We start from the raw sequence: 23,543 nt of genomic DNA, 5'->3' as shown, positions 1-23,543 counted from the left end.
CTGTGCTGTGCCACTCGCCTGTGCCACTCACCTGTGCTGTGCCACTCACCTGTGCTGTGCCACTCGCCTGTGCCACTCACCTGTGCTGTGCCACTCGCCTGTGCCACTCACCTGTGCCACTCACCTGTGCTGTGCCACTCGCCTGTGCCACTCACCTTTGCTGTGCCACTCGCCTGTGCCACTCACCTGTGCTGTGCCACTCACCTGTGCTGTGCCACTCACCTGTGCTGTGCCACTCACCTGTGCTGTGCCACTCACCTGTGCTGTGCCACTCGCCTGTGCTGTGCCACTCACCTGTGCCACTCACCTGTGCTGTGCCACTCACCTGTGCTGTGCCACTCACCTGTGCTGTGCCACTCGCCTGTGCTGTGCCACTCGCCTGTGCTGTGCCACTCACCTGTGCCACTCACCTGTGCTGTGCCACTCACCTGTGCTGTGCCACTCGCCTGTGCCACTCGCCTGTGCCACTCGCCTGTGCCACGGGGAGTGTCTACAGAGCCGCGGCGCGCGGCCGAAACAGCGAGGCTATTTCGTGCTGAATATAATGCCTATAAATAATAATAATAATACACATGTGGAATTAGGTCTGTGCTGTGGTTTCTTTAGTTTGTTTGACCTGGTGTTTTTCTACTAAAAACCTAAACAAACTAAAATAATAGAAATCATGAAGCGTATTCCTTTGTGGGCAGTGTCCGTGACGTTCTCCTGACATGACATCACGTTGTGACGTCACGAGGGGGAGACAGACTCGAGTGGCGCGCGGCCGCTTTGCTGCTGGAGCTTTCAGGGATTATCTACAGGGAGCGCTGCCGACGACAGAGCACCGAGCTGGGGGAATGAGAGCCGCAAGAATCCGCTCCCATCCTCTTTCACCCGGGGCCCTATCGGACTGACAACCGCGGGAGCAGAACCTCCACCGACACCGCTTTCTAAAGAGCCCAGTATCGGGTGAGTTCTGGTCCGGGGAGCCGCAGGAACCAGGGGGGAAAAGCGGCCTGATCCGTCCGACTCCGAGTCTAGTGTTGTCGGCTACAGGAGAGGGGGAGGGGGCCTGCGGCCGGATGTCTTCACCGTGTTCCACGCACTTATGGCCGCGGCGGAAAACACCGATAGAATGATTTTTAATACTTTACAACTTGTGCATTTGAGGCTTGTTTTTGTGTCGTATGTTGTGGTGCAGTACGTGCGGATCACGAGTTACGCAGCTGCCGCGCGGCGCTAACGCGAGTAACGAAGTAACGGGCTCAGCACACTTTCTGTTTAAGACACATTTACATCATTTATCATAACCGAACATACATTTAACCTAAACAAATGATGTCTTTTCAGCAAAACTATTCTTCCTTTTCACTGTTACTTCTGCTCGAGTGCATTTGCAGCATCTTATTTGAGCAGCATTAGAACATCTTAATCATAACTTCTAATAATGACTAGATTAATGTTACATTTGAACGTTAGAGTTTATTCTTGGTTCTTTGTTTTGGCACGAGCCGCAGTGACAGAGGAAGAGACACTTTTCCTTCTGCTGGAACTGATCCTGAGTCAATCATTTGTTCAATTCCACATCAGTGTTTTTAGTTTACGGGACGTGAAAGTTTATAATATTCAGTTTGTGACAGAGGCAAAAACTGCTGAAATTAACCACCAGAATATTACTATTGACACTGGTTTTAGACTCACCCATGACACTAACATCTGATTATTACTGCAACATTCTCATAATAAATAAATGTTCAGCGCCCCATTTTTTGTAAAACAAGTTAATTGATGAATTGCAACTAATTGATGATCGATATAATAGTCAACTAATTTAGTAATGGAATAATCATTAAAGGTGGTATGGACGATTATTTTCAGCAATTTTTTTTATCATATTTCCTCGTGGCGTGGATAAATCATTTGTCCTGCCACGTATCAATCATAAAACGCACCTGTCGCTCACCTGCAGCCGTGTGCGGTTCGTGCCCACGTTTCCGTGTGCCTAAGCGCATGGATCTATCATAATATAGTTCCCTCAGTGTACGGGGCAAAATGAAGACAGAGAAAGACAGTTCGAGCTGACGCAGAAGTGGACAGAAATCTACGGGAGACGAGAGATGCGATGCGATCCGTCGCGCTAATAAACAAACGCACGTGTGTGTTGTATCAGTCCACACGGGGGAGTGGCATGTGCACGGGGGAGGGGCATGTGCACGGGGGAGGGGCATGCGCACTTCCGCCTGCGTTCTCAAATCGCCGAAAAATCGTCCATACCGCCTTTTAACTGGCTCCACTTGAGCTGAGAAGATACGTTTTTATGACTCAAATTGAGCCACAATTGCATGAAAAAGATGAAATGTGTAATTTTAAACACTTTTGATCAATAAATATGCTCCACCAGATCCTCAAGTGACTTAAGCCTTTTAAACAACTCAAATAATAGAAAAAAAAAGAATCCGTGTAATGGATAAACAAAAGGATAAATAGCTGCAGCTCGATGATGATTCACATCCCTCGCTCTGTTGACATATGTCAAAGGTCACGCTCAGGCTCACTCTGCGGTTGCCATGGTTTTTATACGTGACTCGTCTTCATCAGTTGTTGTGAATGTGTCGTCCTCACATGGGACGTGTGAGGACGCTTTGTCTTACAGAGGTCATGAGGCTGCTTTTCTCCTCTGTCTCAAACATAACCACTTATTGTTCAATATAATATTCATCATGACATTTGTACCTTTTCTTTGCACTAGTGGAAAGTATTGTCACTTTTGTTGAAGTATGATAAAGATTTGAGCTTTAGCGGGACGTAAACAAACTTTATTATTTAAGTCGTATAGAAGTGTTTCATTTTGCTATTTTTTCTACAGCTCATGTTTTTCAAAACAATATTGTACATTTAGAAAGGTTACTGTAATTTAATATGGTCTTTAGTGATATTTTCTGTATCATGACAGTGTATTGCACTTCGAGCCTAAATTAAGACGTCTCCTTCTCGTTTTTAAGATTTATAACGTTGGTTCAGTTAATTTAGCGATTATTTGGCAATATTTTTTCGCATTGTCTCGAAGTATCTATAAACCACATCTAAAAATACACTTCTTTTTACACTTTTTTCTTCACTTGACCATCCTTTTTTAGATAAGTTTGAACAGTTTTGATTATAGCATATTCCAAACGACAATCACCGTGTTTCAATGTATCTGAAGCTGCTCTGGTGGAGGTTATGGATGCTTTTGTGGCCTATAGAGTTTCACTTGAGCTCTACAAAATGATCAGACACTGATTCCATCTCAGCTTTGCTCTTCTGTCTGAAGCGCAGATGAAGCGTTTGTGCTGCTCATGCTTGAACAGAGACCGAACACTGAGCGATGCTACGTCACAGTCACGTGTGGCATTTCCTTGTTTTCGTCAAGTCTGTATTGAATTTTATTGAATGTTTTTGTGGCGCTTCCTTCTTCTGGGCCTGTACGTGACCAAATGGCTTTTACTCCGGCATTTGACTTATTTCAAGGCCAGTGACAGAGTCAAAGTTGCAGGTTTTTAAATGACAAATTATGTTTAATGACCTTATTCTTCTTTTGGTAGTGACTTCTTTCAACGATGGAGCTGAGAGTGGGGAATAAGTATCGGCTCGGGCGGAAGATAGGAAGTGGTTCCTTTGGAGACATTTATCTTGGTAAGTGATTTAACACACGAAACAATATATATTGTGTTGTATGATTTTATTTTAGAACATATAAAGAACACAAAACACACAGAGCAGTTATCAATGGTAAAGAAACACAAGTAGCACAGAACAATCACAGAAAACACAATCACAACTCGCTAAACTCTGTAGCACTTAATGGATCTCAGTACAGCAGTATTACAGTGTGACAGTATAATAGTATGATAACAGTATTACAGTATAATGACAGTATAATAACAGTGACAGTATAATAGTATAATAACAGTATTATGACAGTGACAGTATGACAGTGTGACAGTGTGACAATGACAGTATAATAACAGTGACAGTATAATGACAGTATAATAACAGTATGACAGTATAATAACAGTATGACAGTATAATGACAGTATGACAATGACAGTATAATAACAGTGACAGTATAATGACAGTATAATGACAGTATGACAGTATAATGACAGTATGACAGTATAATGACAGTATGACAGTATAATAACAGTATGACAGTATAATAACAGTATGACAGTATAATGACAGTATGACAGTATAATGACAGTATGACAGTATAATGACAGTATGACAATGACAGTATAATAACAGTATGACAGTATAATGACAGTATAATGACAGTATAATGACAGTATAATGACAGTATAATGACAGTATAATGACAGTATATGACAGTATAATAACAGTGACAGTATAATGACAGTATAATGACAGTATAAGACAGTATAAAGACAGTATAAGACAGTATAAGACAGTATAATGACAGTGATAGTATAATGACAGTGACGGTATAATGACAGTGTGACAATGACAGTATAATAACAGTATGACAGTATAATGACAGTATAAGACAGTATAATGACAGTGATAGTATAATGACAGTGACGGTATAATGACAGTGTGACAATGACAGTATAATAACAGTATGACAGTATAATGACAGTATAAGACAGTATAATGACAGTGATAGTATTATGACAGTATTATGACAGTATTATGACAGTATAATGACAGTATAATGACAGTATAATGACAGTATAATGACAGTATATGACAGTATAATAACAGTGACAGTATATGACAGTATAATGACAGTATAATGACAGTATAAGACAGTATAAAGACAGTATAAGACAGTATAAGACAGTATAATGACAGTGATAGTATAATGACAGTGACGGTATAATGACAGTGTGACAATGACAGTATAATAACAGTATGACAGTATAATGACAGTATAATGACAGTATAATGACAGTATTATGACAGTATAATGACAGTATTATGACAGTATTGACAGTGATAGTATAATGACAGTGACGGTATAATGACAGTGTGACCGTGTTAGTGTTACAGTTTGACATCCAGTTTCTTCAGCGGTCAGAATTTCCTTGTGAATATTGAGCACTTTGAAATGGTGTTATGAAAAAACGTGACACATTTTCCCAATAGAATTGTGATTTTGTGATCATTTACTGGCATGTGCAAAACAAAATTAAAACAGAAAAAAAATAATTCTTAAAAGTTCAGAATTATAAGCCTCAATAAATATTTAAGGTTTTTTTCCTGTTTGATTTCTTAATAACTATTTACTACTATAATAACTATTCGTAAATAACCTTGAAATTCTTGTTTTTCCCAAGCCAAAAGATTCTTTCAACATATGAAAGCTTTTCATTTGATTAGCTTTTACAACCTGGTAGAAAATATGTTTGTTATCCAGACTTTAAATCTTAAATCTGTGCTGTTGGTGCAAAACTCTGATATATTTGTTAGTTTGCATGTTCTCTCCATGTTAAAGCTCGTGCTGGAGGTTCATGTGCAACATTAATCTCAATGTTTTTCCATTGAGCTTCACTTGAGGCTCACACAGCAACGCTCTGATTGGAGCTGAAATTAAGTCATTTTTCAGACCAATAAACCGCTACCACCATTTTCTTTTGATCGTTGTCGAGTTTTGAACCGGATCTTGAGATTGATTTATCAAATTCATTGAACAGAATATATAAAATCATACAATGAGTCAGGAAAATATAAGAAACCACAAAGCATGATGTGAGAGTGCGGCCCTCTCTCGCAATGGGAGGCATCATCTTTAGAAAACATCTGAGTATTTCCCTTTGCAGCCAGTAGAGGGGGTCGATGAGTGATATGAAGTCATGTGTGCTTTTTGTAGACACATTTTTAAAGTTTTTAAACATGAAATGCCAAAGCGGAGGTACTCGCACTAACGATACAAATCATTCATAATATGTCCTTTCAAGCCACTTGCATTAACCAAACTGCTCTGGAGCGATGGCCCTTTAGCCGTGTTTCAAGTGCGTGTGCGTCTGCCCTCAGGTGCCAACATTGCCACTGGTGAAGAGGTCGCCATCAAGCTGGAGTGTGTCAAGACCAAACATCCACAGTTACACATCGAAAGCAAATTCTACAAGATGATGCAAGGAGGAGGTAAGGATCAACCACGCCTTTGACACACTCTGTACCGTAGTCTATATTCAATGATACAGTATTTTTACAGTTAGGTTCTTTTTTTTTGGCTGAAAGCCTGTAACTTAGAACATGTGGAATACTTGTGATAACATAAAGGCTGGTGTGTTTCTTCATCTGTTTTAGTGGGAATTCCCTCCATAAAGTGGTGCGGTGCTGAGGGAGACTACAATGTGATGGTGATGGAGCTGCTCGGTCCAAGTCTAGAAGACCTGTTCAACTTCTGCTCAAGGAAGTTCAGCCTGAAGACTGTGCTGCTGTTGGCTGACCAGATGGTGGGACACAAACCTGACGTGTTTAGTCAATCCTTGAACACAGAATGCATATCAGCTGTTATTAATGTCTGTTTTACACATTTATCTTTACGGGATTTTTGGGCCGCAGGTTTTATTTGATAAGACGGCTTTTAGCGTGAAATGGGGGATGAGAGACAGGGGAGGACATGCAGCATATTGTCAGAGCCAGGAGTCAAACTCCCGGCTACATTTGGAGCCTCACTGATATCTATAACTATAACCCTTCCCCCAAACATACTTGCCGGATTGGAAACCTGTGATTGGCTTTATTTTCAGCATTATCGTAGAGTATCTTATAGTTTGGACGGCGTGAAGGGAACGTGAAAGAGGCAACGTGTACCTGTAAAAAACAATGGATATTCAGCCTACTCTCAGATTTATTCTTACTATATTTATGAATTTGCTTTTCATACATTTGACCCACTACTTCTTCATGTTTCTATATATAAACCTTAGACTCTGGACCCCAAGGCTTCTGCTCTGTTCCTCGTGCATCTTTGAGTTTGTGTCATGCAGTTCTTTCATGCATGACTTGTGTTGCTGTAACAACAGTATTTTATCTGTTTGAGTTTAATGTACTTCTCTTTTCTCTTTTCCTCTTAGATAAGTCGCATTGAGTACATCCACTCCAAAAACTTCATCCACAGGGACGTGAAGCCGGACAACTTCCTCATGGGACTTGGAAAGAAAGGGAACCTGGTTTATATCATTGACTTTGGTTTGGCGAAGAAGTACCGTGATGCCAGGACGCACCAGCACATCCCGTACAGGGAGAACAAGAACCTGACCGGAACCGCCCGCTACGCCTCCATCAACACGCACTTAGGCATCGGTAAATCCATGACTTTGATCACTTTTCCTCAGCGTCACAGCTGTTGTGTTTAGTACAGAGAGTTTCCATACACTCATGCAAATGTACTGACTCTGGGGCCACAACAATTAATGTAAGATTATAAGTCGCACCAGCCAAAAAATGCATTATACATATGGAGTATAAGTTGCATTTTTGGGGAAATTTATTTGATAATATCCAAGACCAAGAACAGACATTTAATCTTGAAATTGAATTTAAAATAATAACAGATTAGAGGACATGGTGAATAGGTGTACGTATGCTAATGCTAACACCTTCAGCTACATGAGGCACAGACAGACACAAAGTGTCTGGTATGTTAACGTAACATATGAACAGTTATTCAGATATAACTATAGCATAAAGAACATGCTAAGTTTAGCAAAGCATCAGTTTTACCCCAAATCACTAAATCCATTGAATTCTTCTTCCTCTGTGTCACTTCTAAACAACTCCACAAACTCGAGAGGAAGAGGAAGTGCAGATTCTTCTTCTGCGTCACTTAGAGCCTAGAGCGCCCTCTTGTGGTTGTCAGTATGAAAATAACGAATAATATCACATATAAGTCGCTCTGGAGTATAAGTCGCTTCCCAGGCAAAACTATGAAAAAAGACTTACAGTCCAGAAAATACAGTAATTGTGCTTAAGCAAATACTTATTACTTAACCCTATATTTTGTTTTAGCCTTTTCTGTAAATGTACTCTGAACACTATAAACAAAATATACTTCTAAAGATTGAAGAAGTCCTGTATGTGTCCTTCTCTCGTACACAGAGCAGTCACGGCGTGATGACCTGGAGTCTCTGGGTTATGTCCTCATGTACTTCAACCTGGGCTCGCTGCCCTGGCAGGGCCTGAAGGCCGCGACCAAGAGACAGAAGTACGAACGAATCAGCGAGAAGAAGATGTCCACACCCATCGAGGTCCTGTGCAAAGGATACCCCTGTAAGTCAGACCAAAGGGTACCCCTGTAAGTAAGTCAGACCAAAGGGTACCCCTGTAAGTAAGTCAGACCAAAGGGTACCCCTGTAAGTAAGTCAGACCAAAGGGTACCCCTGTAAGTCAGACCAAAGGGTACCCCTGTAAGTCAGACCAAAGGGTACCCCTGTAAGTCAGACCAAAGGGTACCCCTGTAAGTAAGTCAGACCAAAGGGTACCCCTGTAAGTCAGACCAAAGGGTACCCCTGTAAGTAAGTCAGACCAAAGGGTACCCCTGTAAGTCAGACCAAAGGGTACCCCTGTAAGTCAGACCAAAGGGTACCCCCTGTAAGTCAGACCAGGCACAAGCTTGATTAAGCCCACTCTGGATCTGTCAGAAAGGGAAGTCAACTTTTGGGTCTAGAGCGCTTCAGCTAATGTTACACTGACCAGGATTTGTGCTGATGGGTCAAATTTATCATGTAATGTAATGTATATCATCCTGGCACATCACTGCTTATGCTAGAAAGAAATGGGGTTTTCAGTTGGAGCCCAGTTGTGTTGTGGAGACTGTGTTTGAGCTCATTCACTGCTGCAGTGGATTGTGTATCATTAAAGATGCACTCTACAACAGAGAAGAGAACTCATCTTATATCTGACCTTCTCTTTTCTTCTACAGCCGAGTTTTCAACATACCTGAATTTCTGCCGCTCGCTGCGTTTCGACGACAAGCCAGACTACTCGTATCTCCGACAACTTTTCAGGAACCTTTTCCACAGACAAGGTTTCTCTTATGACTACGTTTTTGACTGGAACATGCTCAAATTTGTACGTTTAAAACACAACATTGTCACGTTCACACATTCTGTAAACATGTATTTTAATAGTTGTGGGTCATGTTCTCAGGGCGCCAGCAGGACGGCGGAGGACGGGGAGCGGGACAGGCGGACGGGAGAAGAGAGGGACGAGCGCATTGGGGGGGCCCCTAGAGGGTCAGCAGCCCGAGGCATCGCACCAGGCCCCAACCCTGGTGCTGCCAACAGGGTCCGCAATGGTCAGGAGCAAGCCCTGTCCAACCCTGCCTCCCGTGTGCAGCAGTCTGGTGAGTTTTCATCACCACTGCTGTTTTTAGACCAATTTTAGTTTGATTTTTGTTTTCTTTTATACAACGTAAATGCATCATATAGGGAACTCATCACCACGTGCAATTTCTCGTGCAGAGAGGGAGAGGAAGGTGAGCATGCGTCTGCACAGAGGTGCTCCTGCCAACGTGTCGTCCTCTGATCTCACTGCCCGGCATGACCAGTCCAGAATTTCCACATCACAGGTAAATGCCCCAAATCATACGAAATACTGATTAAAGTCCAGCTCTTAATTAACGACCATACTTTTCGGGCTGAATATAAGCTGCACAAACAAATTTACAAAAATGATTTGTACATGTTTAGGCCTCAGGTGTCCACATTGTCTGTGGGTCAGTTAGGGCCACGAAAGTCATTTTATGGCAGGTTCCGCAGACTGCCGTATATCGCCCGCTCACGCCCCACGTGTGTCTTTCCGTTTGCTCAATAACCAACACTTAGTAGATTGAATTTGCAGTGTTTGGCGAGCTTCTCTGGAAAGTAAATGATTGAAAATCGTACTCTCATTTATAAGAAGAAAAGAAATGGGCTTTTAAAGACAACTGAATAAATCAATTCTGGTCATTAATCTGAAGCTTCGAAGCAAGTTACATGTGATGAGTGTCTTCCTACATCTCTGCCCTATTTTAAATATATATTGATATGAAATATATTTGTGTTAGCTGTAGGCATGTTTTAGGTCAAAGACACCTCTGCAAAGTTACTAGTAACTGTAAATTGATTACTCAGTTTTAAATTATAATGTCATTACTCTACTCGAGTAACTAATAAAGCCATGTTAAAGACTTTTGTGGTACCGAGTTTGGGCAGAATATCCAAACCCACCGCTCTTTGTTATTGTCAGACCAGGTTATCCTTCATCGCTCCTGTTCCATATTTGTTTCAATTATCAACATTTTTAATATTTAAGGTAACAAAATAGTTTCATTATTAAGTTGAATGTTCTTGTCTGCCACAGGTCAGCGTGCCATTTGAGCACATGGGGAAGTAACGCTCCGTGTCCACGTCAAACCTTCAGGTATCGCTGATGTTTTGATTGAAAAACATGTGGTATTTGTCTGCTAATCGTGGCTAATCAAATATTTTATCTGATTACAGGGCTAAAAAGATTACTCTTGGCTCCAGTTTGTTTTTACCTTCTTCAAGACTGATGCCATGGACACATGGACTTGTAAAAAAAGAACAATAAATCCAAATGATCCAAAAAAATCCACTTTTTACTGTTGAAGCAAGGATCACCACCACAATTCAAAAATGCAGTCGCATCTTTATTACCTACGGGTTCCTTTCCACATTCCCACAATGTTAAATGTGAAAACTGTTCATTGATGTTTTAGCACTACATGAGGTTTATTTGTTCATGTTTTGAGAGCGACGGCAGCGACAGCAGGTGGACTTAGTTATGTGAAAGGTTACGATGTCAAGAGTCTACATAGTGGGATAGGCAAGTTTCCAGGCTGTTGTTTAGTTTTTGTTTCACATGCCACATGGCTTGGTTCATGTTTTATTTCAAGTCCATCCAAATCCCCAGCTCCACTTCCTTTTTACGCTTTTATTTTGGTAAACTGAAGAATTGACCATAGATTTTGCAACGGCGGCGCACTCTTGAGGGACAAACTCCTCAGGAAACTTTGACCATTGCTGGTTATTCCAGCTAATTCCTCTAATCTGCAATTTTTATGCTTGTTCTTAATCTTACCTTTTTATATTTTTTGTTATTGAAAAAAATACAGGACTGGGGCAGACTCGTTACACAGAAGTCTGGATGGGGTATTTTTCTTTTATGTTTACTGTAAATATGTTGGTTTTTTTGTGTGTAAAACAAAACAATAGTTATGTTTTAGTAGAAAAATACTTTACTCTGGATTGAAATTGGGTCGGATTACTAAATTGTACTAAAGGTACTTTTATTATGCCAGCTGGGTCACTGTAGGCGAGATCCCTGCATACATGACTTTTTGTGTTCCGTTCCGATCATATTTTATTTCTGCCCATGACGTGCAACACTGGGGAAAACCCTCTAGCAAAAAATATGTTGTGATATCAACTTTTGGATTTCACTCTTTGATGTCACTAAAATTGTAATGCACGTGTGGCAGGGATGTGTAAATAGCCGTGTATTGTGTGTAATTACTTGTACAGGCCATGACCCAGTGGCATTGTAATGGTTCAGTTTGGGGTTCTGGGGAATTTACTTTATGTATGGTGTACTGATATCTTGTACAGTTCTTTAACACTTTATTTACAGTATTTGTGTATATTTTATGAAGTAATAAAAATGAATTATGTTGCTCACAAGTCACTAGGCACCGTTGTGTGATGTTCTCCCACAGTTTGGGTCCTTGCACCGTGTATTTTAATTAAATTACAAATGTACATAAATTCAAGCAGAGTTCATGTTTGTCCCACGTCTTGATCGAATAGTGAAACGTGCCTCGGTTGTCGGGTGATCAGCTCAAATTGTTGGAAAAAGGGATGGATCCAGGAATGTTACGCTCATAGATAATAACCAATAACACACTATGACTTTTAGTTTTCTATCAATTGTACAGACGTTTGAATAGCAACCGGTTCCAACACACAACACTTACACTCATAAAATCTTGAATTTCTTAAAACAAACTTAAGGATTGTATTTGTAATTTTCACTTTAATTGATCTATTGTCAATAAAACGTGGGACACAGGCTTGAATGTGCAGGACCCTCCTGGGGTAATTATGATCTGGTTATGTGTAAAAATATACACATGGAGCAGAGATTCCGAACCAAACATGAGTAAAAACCCATGAACATAACATATAAAACAAAAAAATATAGGTAATAAATGAATCTATAAAAATGATATAAATGAAATAAGGAGTTGAGACATATCCTAGAAAGTTATTTGAGCTGTTTGGAGGGAAATATGATATAAATATTAACTGAGTATTACAGCTTTACTTATTGACTATTAGTATGGCATTTTCTTAGTTAGGTGAGGAACAGTTTGGGTGTCATTTCGATTAGTAGTTGAAAACACGGTTTGGATTTTGAAAATATAGTTTAGTGGATATGAAATTTTCAAACAAGAATAATCAAAAATACAGCCGCAAGCGGCAATGATCGGCCCTCGCCACGCCGCCGCCACGCCGTAAGAGGAGGGGGCGCTAACGCGCCCCAATTGTCCTTTTATTACATCTACTGCTGAATCTGTGACGCTGTCACATCTTCTCCACTTTGTTTTACCATCAAAAAGCAATTTTATTTTGAATTCTTGGCAAAATGTGCGGCTTTGCCGCACAGAGACCGTGACTCTTTGAATAAAAATGTGGATAACTTTTGATGGTCCTGAAGATGAGTCTCACCAAATTTCAGGGTAATAGGGCTGACGCCCTAAGAGGAGTTTGTGAAAGTCTAAAGTGTAAACATGTTCTGGCGATTTCCCCATTGGAATAACATGGGAGGTTTCGGTCATCGCTACGGCAACGCCATAACAATTATGACATGGGTCTCATTGACTTTTTTGATGGGGATGCTAAAATTGAGTTGTGTGTCAAATTTCATAAAATTTCACAAAACTAAACATTTAACCTCCATATAAAATCTGTAGGGGGCGCTGTGGCGCCAAATTAATTTCTTTCACTTCAAGTAGGTTTAGGGCAAAGAGTTTAACAACTGGTTCTAATTTGACGCAATTCGGACTTTATCTGCGCAAACGGCAGAAATGTTAAATTTGGGAGATTTCTGAAATTCTTGCTAAAGTTTGCGGCTTCGCCGCACAGAGACCGTGAGAGGTATCAATGTAATTTGGATAACTTTTGATGTCCCACTCCTCAGTAGCATTTTCACCAAATTTCAGCTTTTTAGGGCCAACGCCCTGGGAGGAGTTTGTATGTTAAGCCATTTTTGAAGCAATATGGCCGACATTTGGTTGGGCGGACGGCGTTGTCGTGATAATATTTTTTACTTCTCTTGTCACCATCTACCTCTGCGCTAAATTTCATGATTCTACGATCAGATTTTTTTTGGGTCATTTTCTATCTCTCAATGCATTTTTGGTACATTTGGGGGCGCTGACGCGCCAATTTTTTTTATTATAGAAAAGGGAAATAGCCAGAATGTATAGAGGCACGATTTTTAGAGGCGTGAACATTTTTGTGACTTTTTGTCAATGTTCACTGGGTGAAAAATAGGGGGGTTGGTCCCGAGAAGAAGAAGAAAGAAAGAATAATATTCCGATGCGAAAACAATGTTTCCCATTTTTCAAATACCATAAACTATACATTTTCGGAAAGCGCTTGCGCTTTCCTACCTCATGGTGTGGGTCCCTGGTCACTGACGGGTACTTTCGTTAATTTTGAGTGGGCTCCGCCCACTTTGTGTTTTTGACCTTCTTTACAGTAATAATGTTCAATTTTTGCATTACATGTTTATATGCAAGGAACATGCAAGAGATGGGGAACGTATTCGTGAGCTACTTAGCGCAAATTAGTGCTTTAAATGTAAAGTGCTCGTTTAGTGCGCACTTTTGCACGGGCTTCGCCCGTTTACAATGGTAATGTTCCATTTTCCTACTACTAATTAGTATGCACGGGGCGTGCTGAGTGGAGGAGTGCGTTAGTGAGTGTTTGGAAGTGGGCGAGCGCTTCACGCTCGATTTCGTGCGCACTACGTGCGCACTATGTGCGCACTTTTGCAGCCGTGCTTTGCACGGCCTTACGGGACTAATAGGCCTCTCGCCAGCTTGTGGCGCTCGGGCCTAATGAATACAATTTTGTTTGTTTTGATGTGTGAAAAGAGTTCAATATAATCTGGTCATAGATATGACAAACCGCAGTGTTTTAAGGGATGGAAAATATGCCTCATGCATTTTCCTCCAAAGATGGTTTAACGTACCTTCATTATTTCCAAAGGTACATGCACCATAAACACACTATTACATGGTGTATAAGACCCTAAACATACTATTACATGGTGTATAAGTCTAAACACACTATTACATGGTGTATAAGTCTAAACATACTATTACATGTGTATAAGTCTAAACACACTATTACATGGTGTATAAGTCTAAACATACTATTACATGGTGTATAAGTCTAAACACACTATTACATGGTGTATAAGTCTAAACACACTATTACATGGTGTATAAGTCTAAACACACTATTACATGGTGTATAAGTCTAAACATACTATTACATGTGTATAAGTCTAAACACACTATTACATGTGTATAAGTCTAAACACACTATTACATGGTGTATAAGTCTAAACATACTATTACATGGTGTATAAGTCTAAACACACTATTACATGTGTATAAGTCTAAACATACTATTACATGTGTATAAGTCTAAACACACTATTACATGTGTATAAGTCTAAACACACTATTACATGATGTATAAGTCTAAAGATAATTTACAAATACAAAAATGTGATTAAATCATGTGTGAACGTGAATTAGAGGGATTCACGCTTGATCTAATATTAGATTCTATAAGCTCTAATGCTCTATGTGGCCCTAAACATACAGTGTTTGTTCCCCTGGAACTTTTACACTATTTGTCACAACCACAAACTTAAATACGGTAAATTGTGAAAGAGCAGCACAAATTGGCAAAACATTTTGAAGTGGAAGGAAAATTGTACATTATTTTCAGATTAAACTGAAAGTTTCTTTAATTTAACCTCCACTTCACGATTGTGTGCCATTTTGTGTCGCTCGTCCACTCCAATAAATCCAGTACAATTTATTTGTTTGTGGTAAAGGGAACAATGCTCACTTTCTGCACTGCAAATGTAAACTCAACTGTACATTCGTGTACATATTAAGCATAATTTTTAATCTTATTCTTATTTTTTATCTTATAGCACATTGATATTTTTATCCCATAGCAGATTTAAATTATTTCTCTTTTTGACTTATTCATTGTTCATTGTTTTATGTTGCAAGACAAGTTCCTGTGTTGTTGTTGTTGTTGTTGTTGTTGTTTTATGGCGGTTGGCATCCAATTGTTGCATTGCCGCCAGACTTTATTCCTCAGACTTTGTGTTTGTGATTCTGTTCTGACAATGGCAATAACCCCCCCCCCGGGGGGTAATAAAGTCTAAGTATAAAGTATAAAGTATAAAGTCTGAAAAAGTCTGGCGGTAATGCAACACTCGGATGGACACAACACTGCTGCTGTCAGACTATAACAAACACTGTTAGTCCTGAACACTCGCAATACGACTACCTCGTGCACTTGGATGCCAACTGCCATAAAAAACAACAACGACAACAGTTTGGATATTACGGCAACATAGAGGAACGCCTCGGTCCGTATGACGGGGAAGAAGAAGAGGAAGCGTGACCTGGTCGGTGACGATATGAACAGCGGGGAGGACCCCCCTGGAGCCACTGATCCTGTGCAGCGTAGGGCGTCTTCTTGCTCGTCTATGGAGGGCTCTCTCAGTGAGGAGCAGGGCGGGGGGGTTGCAGATGTCGGGGATGTGAGTTCAGAGTGTAAGGTGTTCATAAAGCTCGCGCAGGATAATGCGTCCTTTAAGGGGTGGGATCCGATGGCGTTGACAAGGAGCCTGACTGTAGCTGTGGGAGTGGTCAAGCATGCGAGTGTCCTTAGGGATGGCTCGCTGCTGGTCGTGTGCAAGGACGTGGCTCAGCAAAGGAAGGCGATTGAAGCTAAGTGTCTGGGGGGGAAGGACATTCTTGTGTCTGATGCTGTAAGAGGCACGGTCAGGGGAGTTATAGTAGGCGTCCCTACGACGACATCTGTGGATGACATAAAGGAGAATTTGACTGGAGCTAAGGTGGTGGATGCTAGGCGGTTGAAGATGACCCGGGATGGGGTAAGGTGTGACAGCCTGTCGATAATGATTAGATTTGAAGGTGGGATCCTGCCTCGTGTGGTGTGCGTTGGGTACATGCGCTATGGCGTACGCCCATATGTTCTGCCGCCCCTGCGTTGCTTCAAGTGCCAGCGCTTTGGGCATATTGCAGCGGTCTGTAGAGGGAAGCAGAAGTGTGGTAAATGTGCAGGAGACCACGAGTATGGGAAGTGTGACGACGGAGCAAAACTCAAGTGCTGTAACTGTGGGGGAGAGCATAGCTCTGCCTACGGGGGATGCGTGTTCAGCAAGAGGGCTGCGGAGGTGCAAAAAGTTAGAGCCTCTCAAGGCATATCCTACGCGGATGCGGTCAAGAAGGTGTCTGGTAGTCAGGTGACGGTGGATGCAGTGGGGGCTGCCAGTGCTGCTGGTGTCCTAGGCGACAGGGGAGGGGGCAGCGTTGCCCGCGGCCAGGGGGAGGTCCCCACTGGGATGCCTGTGAGTGTGGCTTCCACGGGCAGAGGCCCTGTGGGTGCAGAGGATGTACTGGTTGTGAAGAGGAAAGATTTCTTCCTCTTTATAGTGGAAGTGATTAACTGTACTGGGCAAACCAAGAAGAGATCCGAAAAGACTAAGATCATCGCTAAGGCTGCAGGGAAGTACTTTGGAGCTGGGGGCCCCGAGTGGACGGAGATAGAGGATGCGCTACGGGAGGGCGCCCTGCCCCATTCTGGCAGTGGGAGTGGGGGGGCTCCCGATGCGCCGTCAGGTTCCGGGGGCTCATAATGGCGGTGGTTGTCTTGCAATGGAATGCGCGTAGTCTTCGTGCTAATGGCCAGGAATTTAAGCGTTTTGTCTCTACCTTGTTGAACAAGCCTCACGTTATGTGCGTGCAGGAGACTTGGTTACGACCTAGGTGGGGTTTTGGGATACAAGGGTATGTGTGTGTTAGGAATGATAGGGAGCAGGGTAGAGGCGGAGGTGTGGCTGTGTTTGTCCGAGATGACCTAAATTACGTTGTTGTCAGTGTGAGTAAAGCGCCGGAGGCCCTGGCGGTGAGGGTCTGGCTGGGTGGTGAAGCTGTTACTGTGGTTAACCTTTATAATCCGTGTGGTGAGTTAACGTTAGAGTCCTTACATAGTATCGGTAAGGATGTTCGGGGAAAGGCCGTGTGGTGTGGGGATTTTAATGCGCATAGCGCTTTGTGGGGCGGTAGTGGTACCGATAGGTATGGGCAGGTGGTAGAGGGTTTTATCAATCAAAGGGAGTTGGTTTGTCTGAATGATGGGGGTGGGACCCGCTATGATATGGGGACCGGTGCGGAAAGTGCAATAGATCTTACACTTGTGTCCAAGGAGTTAGCTGGTGTTTGTAGTTGGGAGGTTCTTGGTAATCTTTCTTTTGGTAGTGATCACTATCTAGTCCGCACCGTGATTGGCTTTGGGAGCTGTGTGGTCAGGGGGACGAGGATCCAGAGGTGGCAGTTGGCAAGGGCGAACTGGGGGGCTTTCCTGAGGAAAGCTGATGATGGTTCTAGGGTTCTGCAGGAAGGAGGATTGACTCAGGTGGATGATCTCAATAGTGCAATTGTCTCGCTCATCACGCAGTCAGCGGTAGGCACGATTCCTAAGAGTGGTGGTAGTGGACATAGGAAGCGGGTGCCGTGGTGGACTGAAGCATGTGGTCATGCTGTTAGGGCGAGAAATGCGGCGTTTCGCCGGCTAAGGGTTACCCACACTGAGGGTGCCCTCATTGACTACAAGAGGGCCCGCGCTGTTGTGCGGAAAACTGTGAGAACGGCCAAAATTGGGAGAGAAACGCGTCTCGGGGATGTTTGGGGGATGATTAAGCGGATGCATGGGGTTGAGCGCCGTCATGGGACCCCGGTCCTAATACTGAATGGTGTTGAAGCAGTCAGCGACGTTGACAAAGCTGAACTGTTGGCCAGCACCTTTGTGTCGGTGCACAGCTCTGACAATCTCTCACCTGCGGAAAGGCACTACAGGGAGAGTACTTTGGCCCAGAATTCTGAGCTGATTGGGCACCAGCCTTCGACTCAAGATGACCTTGACCTTCCGTTTAGTTTGTTTGAGCTAAGGAGAGCACTTTCTAAGGCGAAACAGCCCCGGGTAAAGATGAGGTGTGCTATGACATGCTCTCTCATTTGACTGATGACACGCTTGGGCTAGTCCTGGGTCTTTTCAACCGTGTTTGGGATTCAGGTTGTGTTCCATCTGCGTGGAAACGGTCTACGGTGGTGCCGGTTCTGAAGCCGGGTAGGCCAGCGTCTGACCCTTCAAGTTATAGGCCGATTGCCTTGACGTCGCAGCTCGGGAAAACGATGGAGCGCATGGTTACCGAGCGGTTGGATTACTTCTTGGAGAGTCAGGGTTTGCTTCCTGCGCACCAGAGTGGTTTCCGTAGGGGCAGGAACACCATGGATTCCGTGTTGTGTTTGGAATCTGATATCCAGCTGGCCAGGGCTCAGAAAGAAAAGGTTATTGCGGTGCTCTTTGATGTGGAGAAGGCGTACGATATGGTTTGGAAGGATGGGCTCCTCATTAAGCTGCGGAAGTGTGGTGTGAAGGGTAAACTGTTTAACTGGGTCCGGAGCTTTCTGTCTGGCCGGCGTATCCAAACCAGAGTGGGCGCTGCTTACTCTGGGGTCTATGGGGTGGAGAATGGGATCCCGCAGGGGAGTGTGTGTAGCCCTATCTTGTTCAATGTTATGATTAAGGACATCTTTGACGACGTGGATGGGTCTGTTGGGAGGAGCCTTTATGCTGACGATGGCGCTCTATGGGTGAGAGGGAGGAATCTCCGGTTTTACGAGGCGAAACTGCAAAGGGCAATACAGCAGGTGGAGCAGTGGACCCTGAAGTGGGGGTTTAAACTGTCCGTACGGAAGTCTCAAGTGATCTGTTTCTTCAATGGACATAGGGACGTCTCCCTTCGACTGCATGGGCAGGTGCTCGAACAGGTCAGGGAGGTGAGGTTCTTGGGGGTCACCTTTGACGAGAGGCTTAGTTGGCGTCGGCACATTGATGAGGTCAGTGGTAAATGCAAAAGGGTGAATAACTTGCTTCGTTGTCTATCTGGCCAGGACTGGGGGGCCAGCAGAAGGTCGCTCCTGGGTATTTATCGGGCCGTCATGAGGGCGGCTATTGATTATGGCTGTATAGCCTACATGTCTGCGGCTGAGACTAACTTAAAGAAGCTTGATGTGGAGCAAGCCCAGGCCTTGCGCATCTGCTGTAGGGCTTTTAGGACCTCCCCTGTCTCGGCGCTGCAGGTTGAGTTGGGGGAATTGCCGTTACGGCTCCGGAGGCTAGAACTTCTGTTGGCTTACTGGGTGAATGTGCAAGGTCATACGAGCTCTCACCCGGTGAGGGACTTTCTCAGGGTTGATGGGGGGCAGAGTGAGGCTGGCGGTATGGTTTTCAGCCAGGTAGGAAATGCGAAGGCGCGGCTTGCGGGGGTTGGTGATCTGCGTGTGAGCCCGTCGGTGGCTTTGTCTGCTATAGCTCCGTGGAAGTTTGTCCCGGCTCCTGTTGATGTTAGCTTGCATGGCAAGCTTAGAGGAGTCGCTGGGAGGGCACCGCAGTTTGCCGTTCAAGCGCTCATCGATAAGCACTCAGGTGATGTGTTTATTTATACCAACGGGTCTAGGGATCCTGAGAGTGGGCGTACTGGCGCCGCTTATTTTGTGCCTGACCTGGGGCTAGCGGTCAAGAAGAGGTTGACAGATCGCCTTTCTGTTTTCACGTCGGAACTTATAGCGATACAGTTGGCGTTGGAATGGGCGGAATCTGCTTTGCAGTGTTGCGGCATTGTGGTGGCCTCTGACAGCCTTTCTGCATTGCAAAGCATTAAATCTGGGAAATCGGATTGCAGACAGGATGTGTTGAATGGCATCTTCTGTCTGATGCTCTCCCTGTCCAGGAAGGATGTGAGGGTTTCCTTCATTTGGGTCCCTGCGCATGTGGGGGTGGATGGTAACGAAATGGCTGATGCACTGGCTAAACGTTCCCTTCGGCGGCCATCAATTGATGTGGCGGTTGAGTTGGGCAAGTCTGAAATCAAGCCCGTTATCAAGAGTCATGTGGTCGGCCTTTGGCAGGAATTTTGGAGCCACTGTGTTACTGGACGGCATCTCTATCACGTACAGGGTAGTGTGGGTCCTTGCGGGTCTATGGGCAGGAACGCGTGGGAGGAAAGGGCCTTCGCCCGCATGAGGATTGGCCATACTGGACTCAATTGGTCACTGAGTAGGATAGGCAAACATCCGACCGGTCTGTGTGGTCACTGTCGGGTGCCAGAGACTGTCGAGCATGTGCTGATTTGCTGTGAGGCTTATGATAGGGAAAGGGCCGGGTTGGCCTTGTGGTTTCGGAATAATGGGCGGGAGTTCAATCTGCGGAACGTTCTGGCGATCCAGTCACAGGGTTTGTGTCAGGCTGTGGTTGCTTACTTATGTAGCACAGGGCTGGGTAAACGTTTATAGAGGTGGGGGGTGGTGGAGACTGAGCCGAGGATGAGGAGCAAGAGGATGTTCTAACGCGCTTGGACTTCATGGGCCTAGAAACGCCAAAGTGATGGAAGAAGGACTTCTAAAGGATAAAACGACAAAGACGTCCCATGACCTCATGGGCTTTGTACTTCCAAAGCACCGACCGTCAAAGAGGGCGAGGAAGGTGAAGAAGAGTCTCACTGGAATAAAGCCGGTTGGTCTCTGACACAACAACTATTCTAGTCACAAAAACACATCATGACCTCATGGGCTTTGTAACGCCAAAGCAATGGGAGGAGTACTTTTACGGACTACGACAGAGTCTGAGGACTACGAAACGTCTGAGGAATAAAGTCTGGCGGTAATGCAACACTCGGATGCCAACCGCCATAAAACAACAACAACAACAACAACAACAACAACAACAACAACAACAAGTATAAAGTATAAAGTATAAAGTCTGAAGTATAAAGTATAAAGTATAAAGTATAAAGTCTGAAGTCTAAAGTCTAAAGTCTAAAGTCTAAAGTCTAAAGTCTAAGTATTAAGTCTAAAGTCTAAAGTCTAAAGTCTAAAGTCTAAAGTCTAAAGTCTAAAGTCTAAGTATTAAGTCTAAAGGCTAAAGTAAAAAGTATAAAGTATAAAGTATAAAGTCTGAAGTATAGTAATACTTGGATACTTCCGCCGTAAAACATCAAAGAAGAAGAGACAGTTTATTTGGTGACGTCACTCCGAGTGCAGGCTCCAGCACAGACTGCGCATGCGCCGTGTTTCAGCTGTTTACACTGCAGATGATGATGATGATGATGATGATGATGATGATGATGATGATGATGATGATGATGTGGAGGAAATAACGGCGCCGCGCGTCTCTCGTGCTCAGTATCATTATTGGAGCAAATACATTGGAATGCGCGTCTTTGCTTCGTTTCGTTTCATTTCGTTTCATTGACTGATGTTTACACTGAAGTGGAAGGAGTAACAGCGCTAGCATCAGGCTAAACTGCGCTAGCATCTGCTAACGCGTCTGACGCTCTGCCGCAGCCGCCTGAAGAACGATTCAATCAGTTTGATTTGAGCTTTTAGCCTGCTCTTTGTTTTTATTCTGCCCTTACATCACTCTTACATCACGTTTTGTGCCGTGTTCCCTCTTGATGGATTGGGCCGCTGTGAGCTAATTGATGAGTCGTTTGAAAGTCGGTAGAATCCAACTACGGAGAAGAGGTGAGTCAAACTAACCTGTGTTTTCTCTAAAGCTAAACAACGAACAGTGAGATAACAGTTATTATTGAGATAACAGTTATTATTGAGATAACAGTTATTATTGAGATAACAGTTATTATTGATGTGTTTTATGTCTCAAAGTATCATCGACTTAAACATGATGTAGTCTGTGTTTGATGTTGTTCCTTCCATCAGCGGCTCGTCCTGGTTTGGTGCTTTCAGCCTGAGGTTTGGTGCTTTCAGCCTGAGGTTTGGTGCTTTCAGCCTGAGGTTTGGTGCTTTCAGCCTGAGGTTTGGTGCTTTCAGCCTGAGGTTTGGTGCTTTCAGCCTGAGGTTTGGTGCTTTCAGCCTGAGGTTTGGTGCTTTCAGCCTCAGGTTTGGTGCTTTCAGCCTGAGGTTTGGTGCTTTCAGCCTGAGGTTTGGTGCTTTCAGCCTGAGGTTTGGTGCTTTCAGCCTGAGGTTTGGTGCTTTCAGCCTGAGGTTTGGTGCTTTCAGCCTGAGGTTTGGTGCTTTCAGCCTGAGGTTTGGTGCTTTCAGCCTGAGGTTTGGTGCTTTCAGCCTGAGGTTTGGTGCTTTCAGCCTGAGGTTTGGTGCTTTCAGCCTGAGGTTTGGTGCTTTCAGCCTGAGGTTTGGTGCTTTCAGCCTGAGGTTTGGTGCTTTCAGCCTGAGGTTTGGTGCTTTCAGCCTGAGGTTTGGTGCTTTCAGCCTCAGGTTTGGTGCTTTCAGCCTGAGGATTCATCTGTTGGACAGTGAGAGCCGCTGAATCGATCGGGGTCAACGTACAATTGTTTTGAGTCGTTGCCACGGGGCCGTGAGCAGGACTGATGGGCCCTTTCTCCACACGCACAGTCTATTAACCCTGAGCCACTGCCTCTGGTACTCGCAGGCCTAGTTTCTAAGGTGGGCTGAGACGATGTGGTTACTATGGTTACGTCTGATCGATGCTCAGTGGTACAACAGTATTATCTGTATGACCTGTAATAATCTGCTGTGGTGTGACAAACACAGGATCCTCTCTCCTGGAGTCTGGTGTGTTACTGCAGAGCTTTTGTGACCGAGCGTGACTCATCCATGTCACAGAACAGCCTTTGGTTACAGTTTATTTACAGAGAAAGTGAATGAAATAATCATTAACATTTGTGCCTTCCCTAAATCTGGGAAATCACACTTGTTGACTTTTTCAATCTGATTTCCCACACAGAAGCTAATGCTATATATGCCATTGACTGCATAACATGTATAGTTCAAGATAACAACATGCAACATTTAAAATGTATGGCTTTACACTAGGTTCAGATGTGTGGAGTGTTTAGAGAAAAAATAGAGGAATCATAATCATTTCCCCTCTAATGATGAGAGTCAAGTGGAAGAACATGTGGTTAGGTTTATGGAGCTCTAAAGACAATGGATCATGAAAGACTGACATTTACAAGAGTCATACACTCTATGTCAAAGATTGTGATTATTGTGATTATATATATATATGTATCTATATATATATATATATATATATATAGATATTTATATAGAGATATATTTGCCAGGTTTGTGTTTGGCCTGTATTCTGATGAAATGAGATGAAAATCAAAGCTGAGCTGATGCTGTGGTGTAATTGGTGTTT

The 23,543-nt window shown here is 43.5% G+C and overlaps 1 protein-coding gene across 2 annotated transcripts; it reads left to right on the top strand.

Annotated features, from left to right (window-relative positions):
* The first annotated feature begins 739 nt into the window (after positions 1-739).
* Positions 740-11,672, top strand: LOC140358706 (casein kinase I). Of its 2 annotated transcripts, none has more exons than XM_072443726.1 (11): positions 740-948; positions 3,564-3,654; positions 6,016-6,126; positions 6,292-6,440; positions 7,065-7,293; positions 8,089-8,259; positions 8,912-9,060; positions 9,139-9,334; positions 9,453-9,559; positions 10,333-10,392; positions 10,473-11,672. In XM_072443726.1, exons 2-10 carry the CDS (start codon positions 3,579-3,581, stop codon positions 10,363-10,365), a joined length of 1,221 nt encoding a protein of 406 aa, XP_072299827.1. In that variant the 5' UTR covers positions 740-948; positions 3,564-3,578; the 3' UTR covers positions 10,366-10,392; positions 10,473-11,672. The 2 variants fall into 2 exon arrangements, with proteins under 2 accessions (XP_072299827.1, XP_072299826.1); XM_072443725.1 differs by having other exon boundaries at positions 9,420-9,559.
* Positions 11,673-23,543: the final 11,871 nt, after the last annotated feature.

Source organism: Eucyclogobius newberryi, unplaced genomic scaffold (genome assembly GCF_026437365.1).
Source record: "Eucyclogobius newberryi isolate DKJ021-1_F unplaced genomic scaffold, fEucNew1.0.hap1 SCAF_13, whole genome shotgun sequence".
Lineage (NCBI taxonomy): Eukaryota > Metazoa > Chordata > Actinopteri > Gobiiformes > Gobiidae > Eucyclogobius > Eucyclogobius newberryi.
This window is presented reverse-complemented; position numbering and strand designations above follow the sequence as displayed.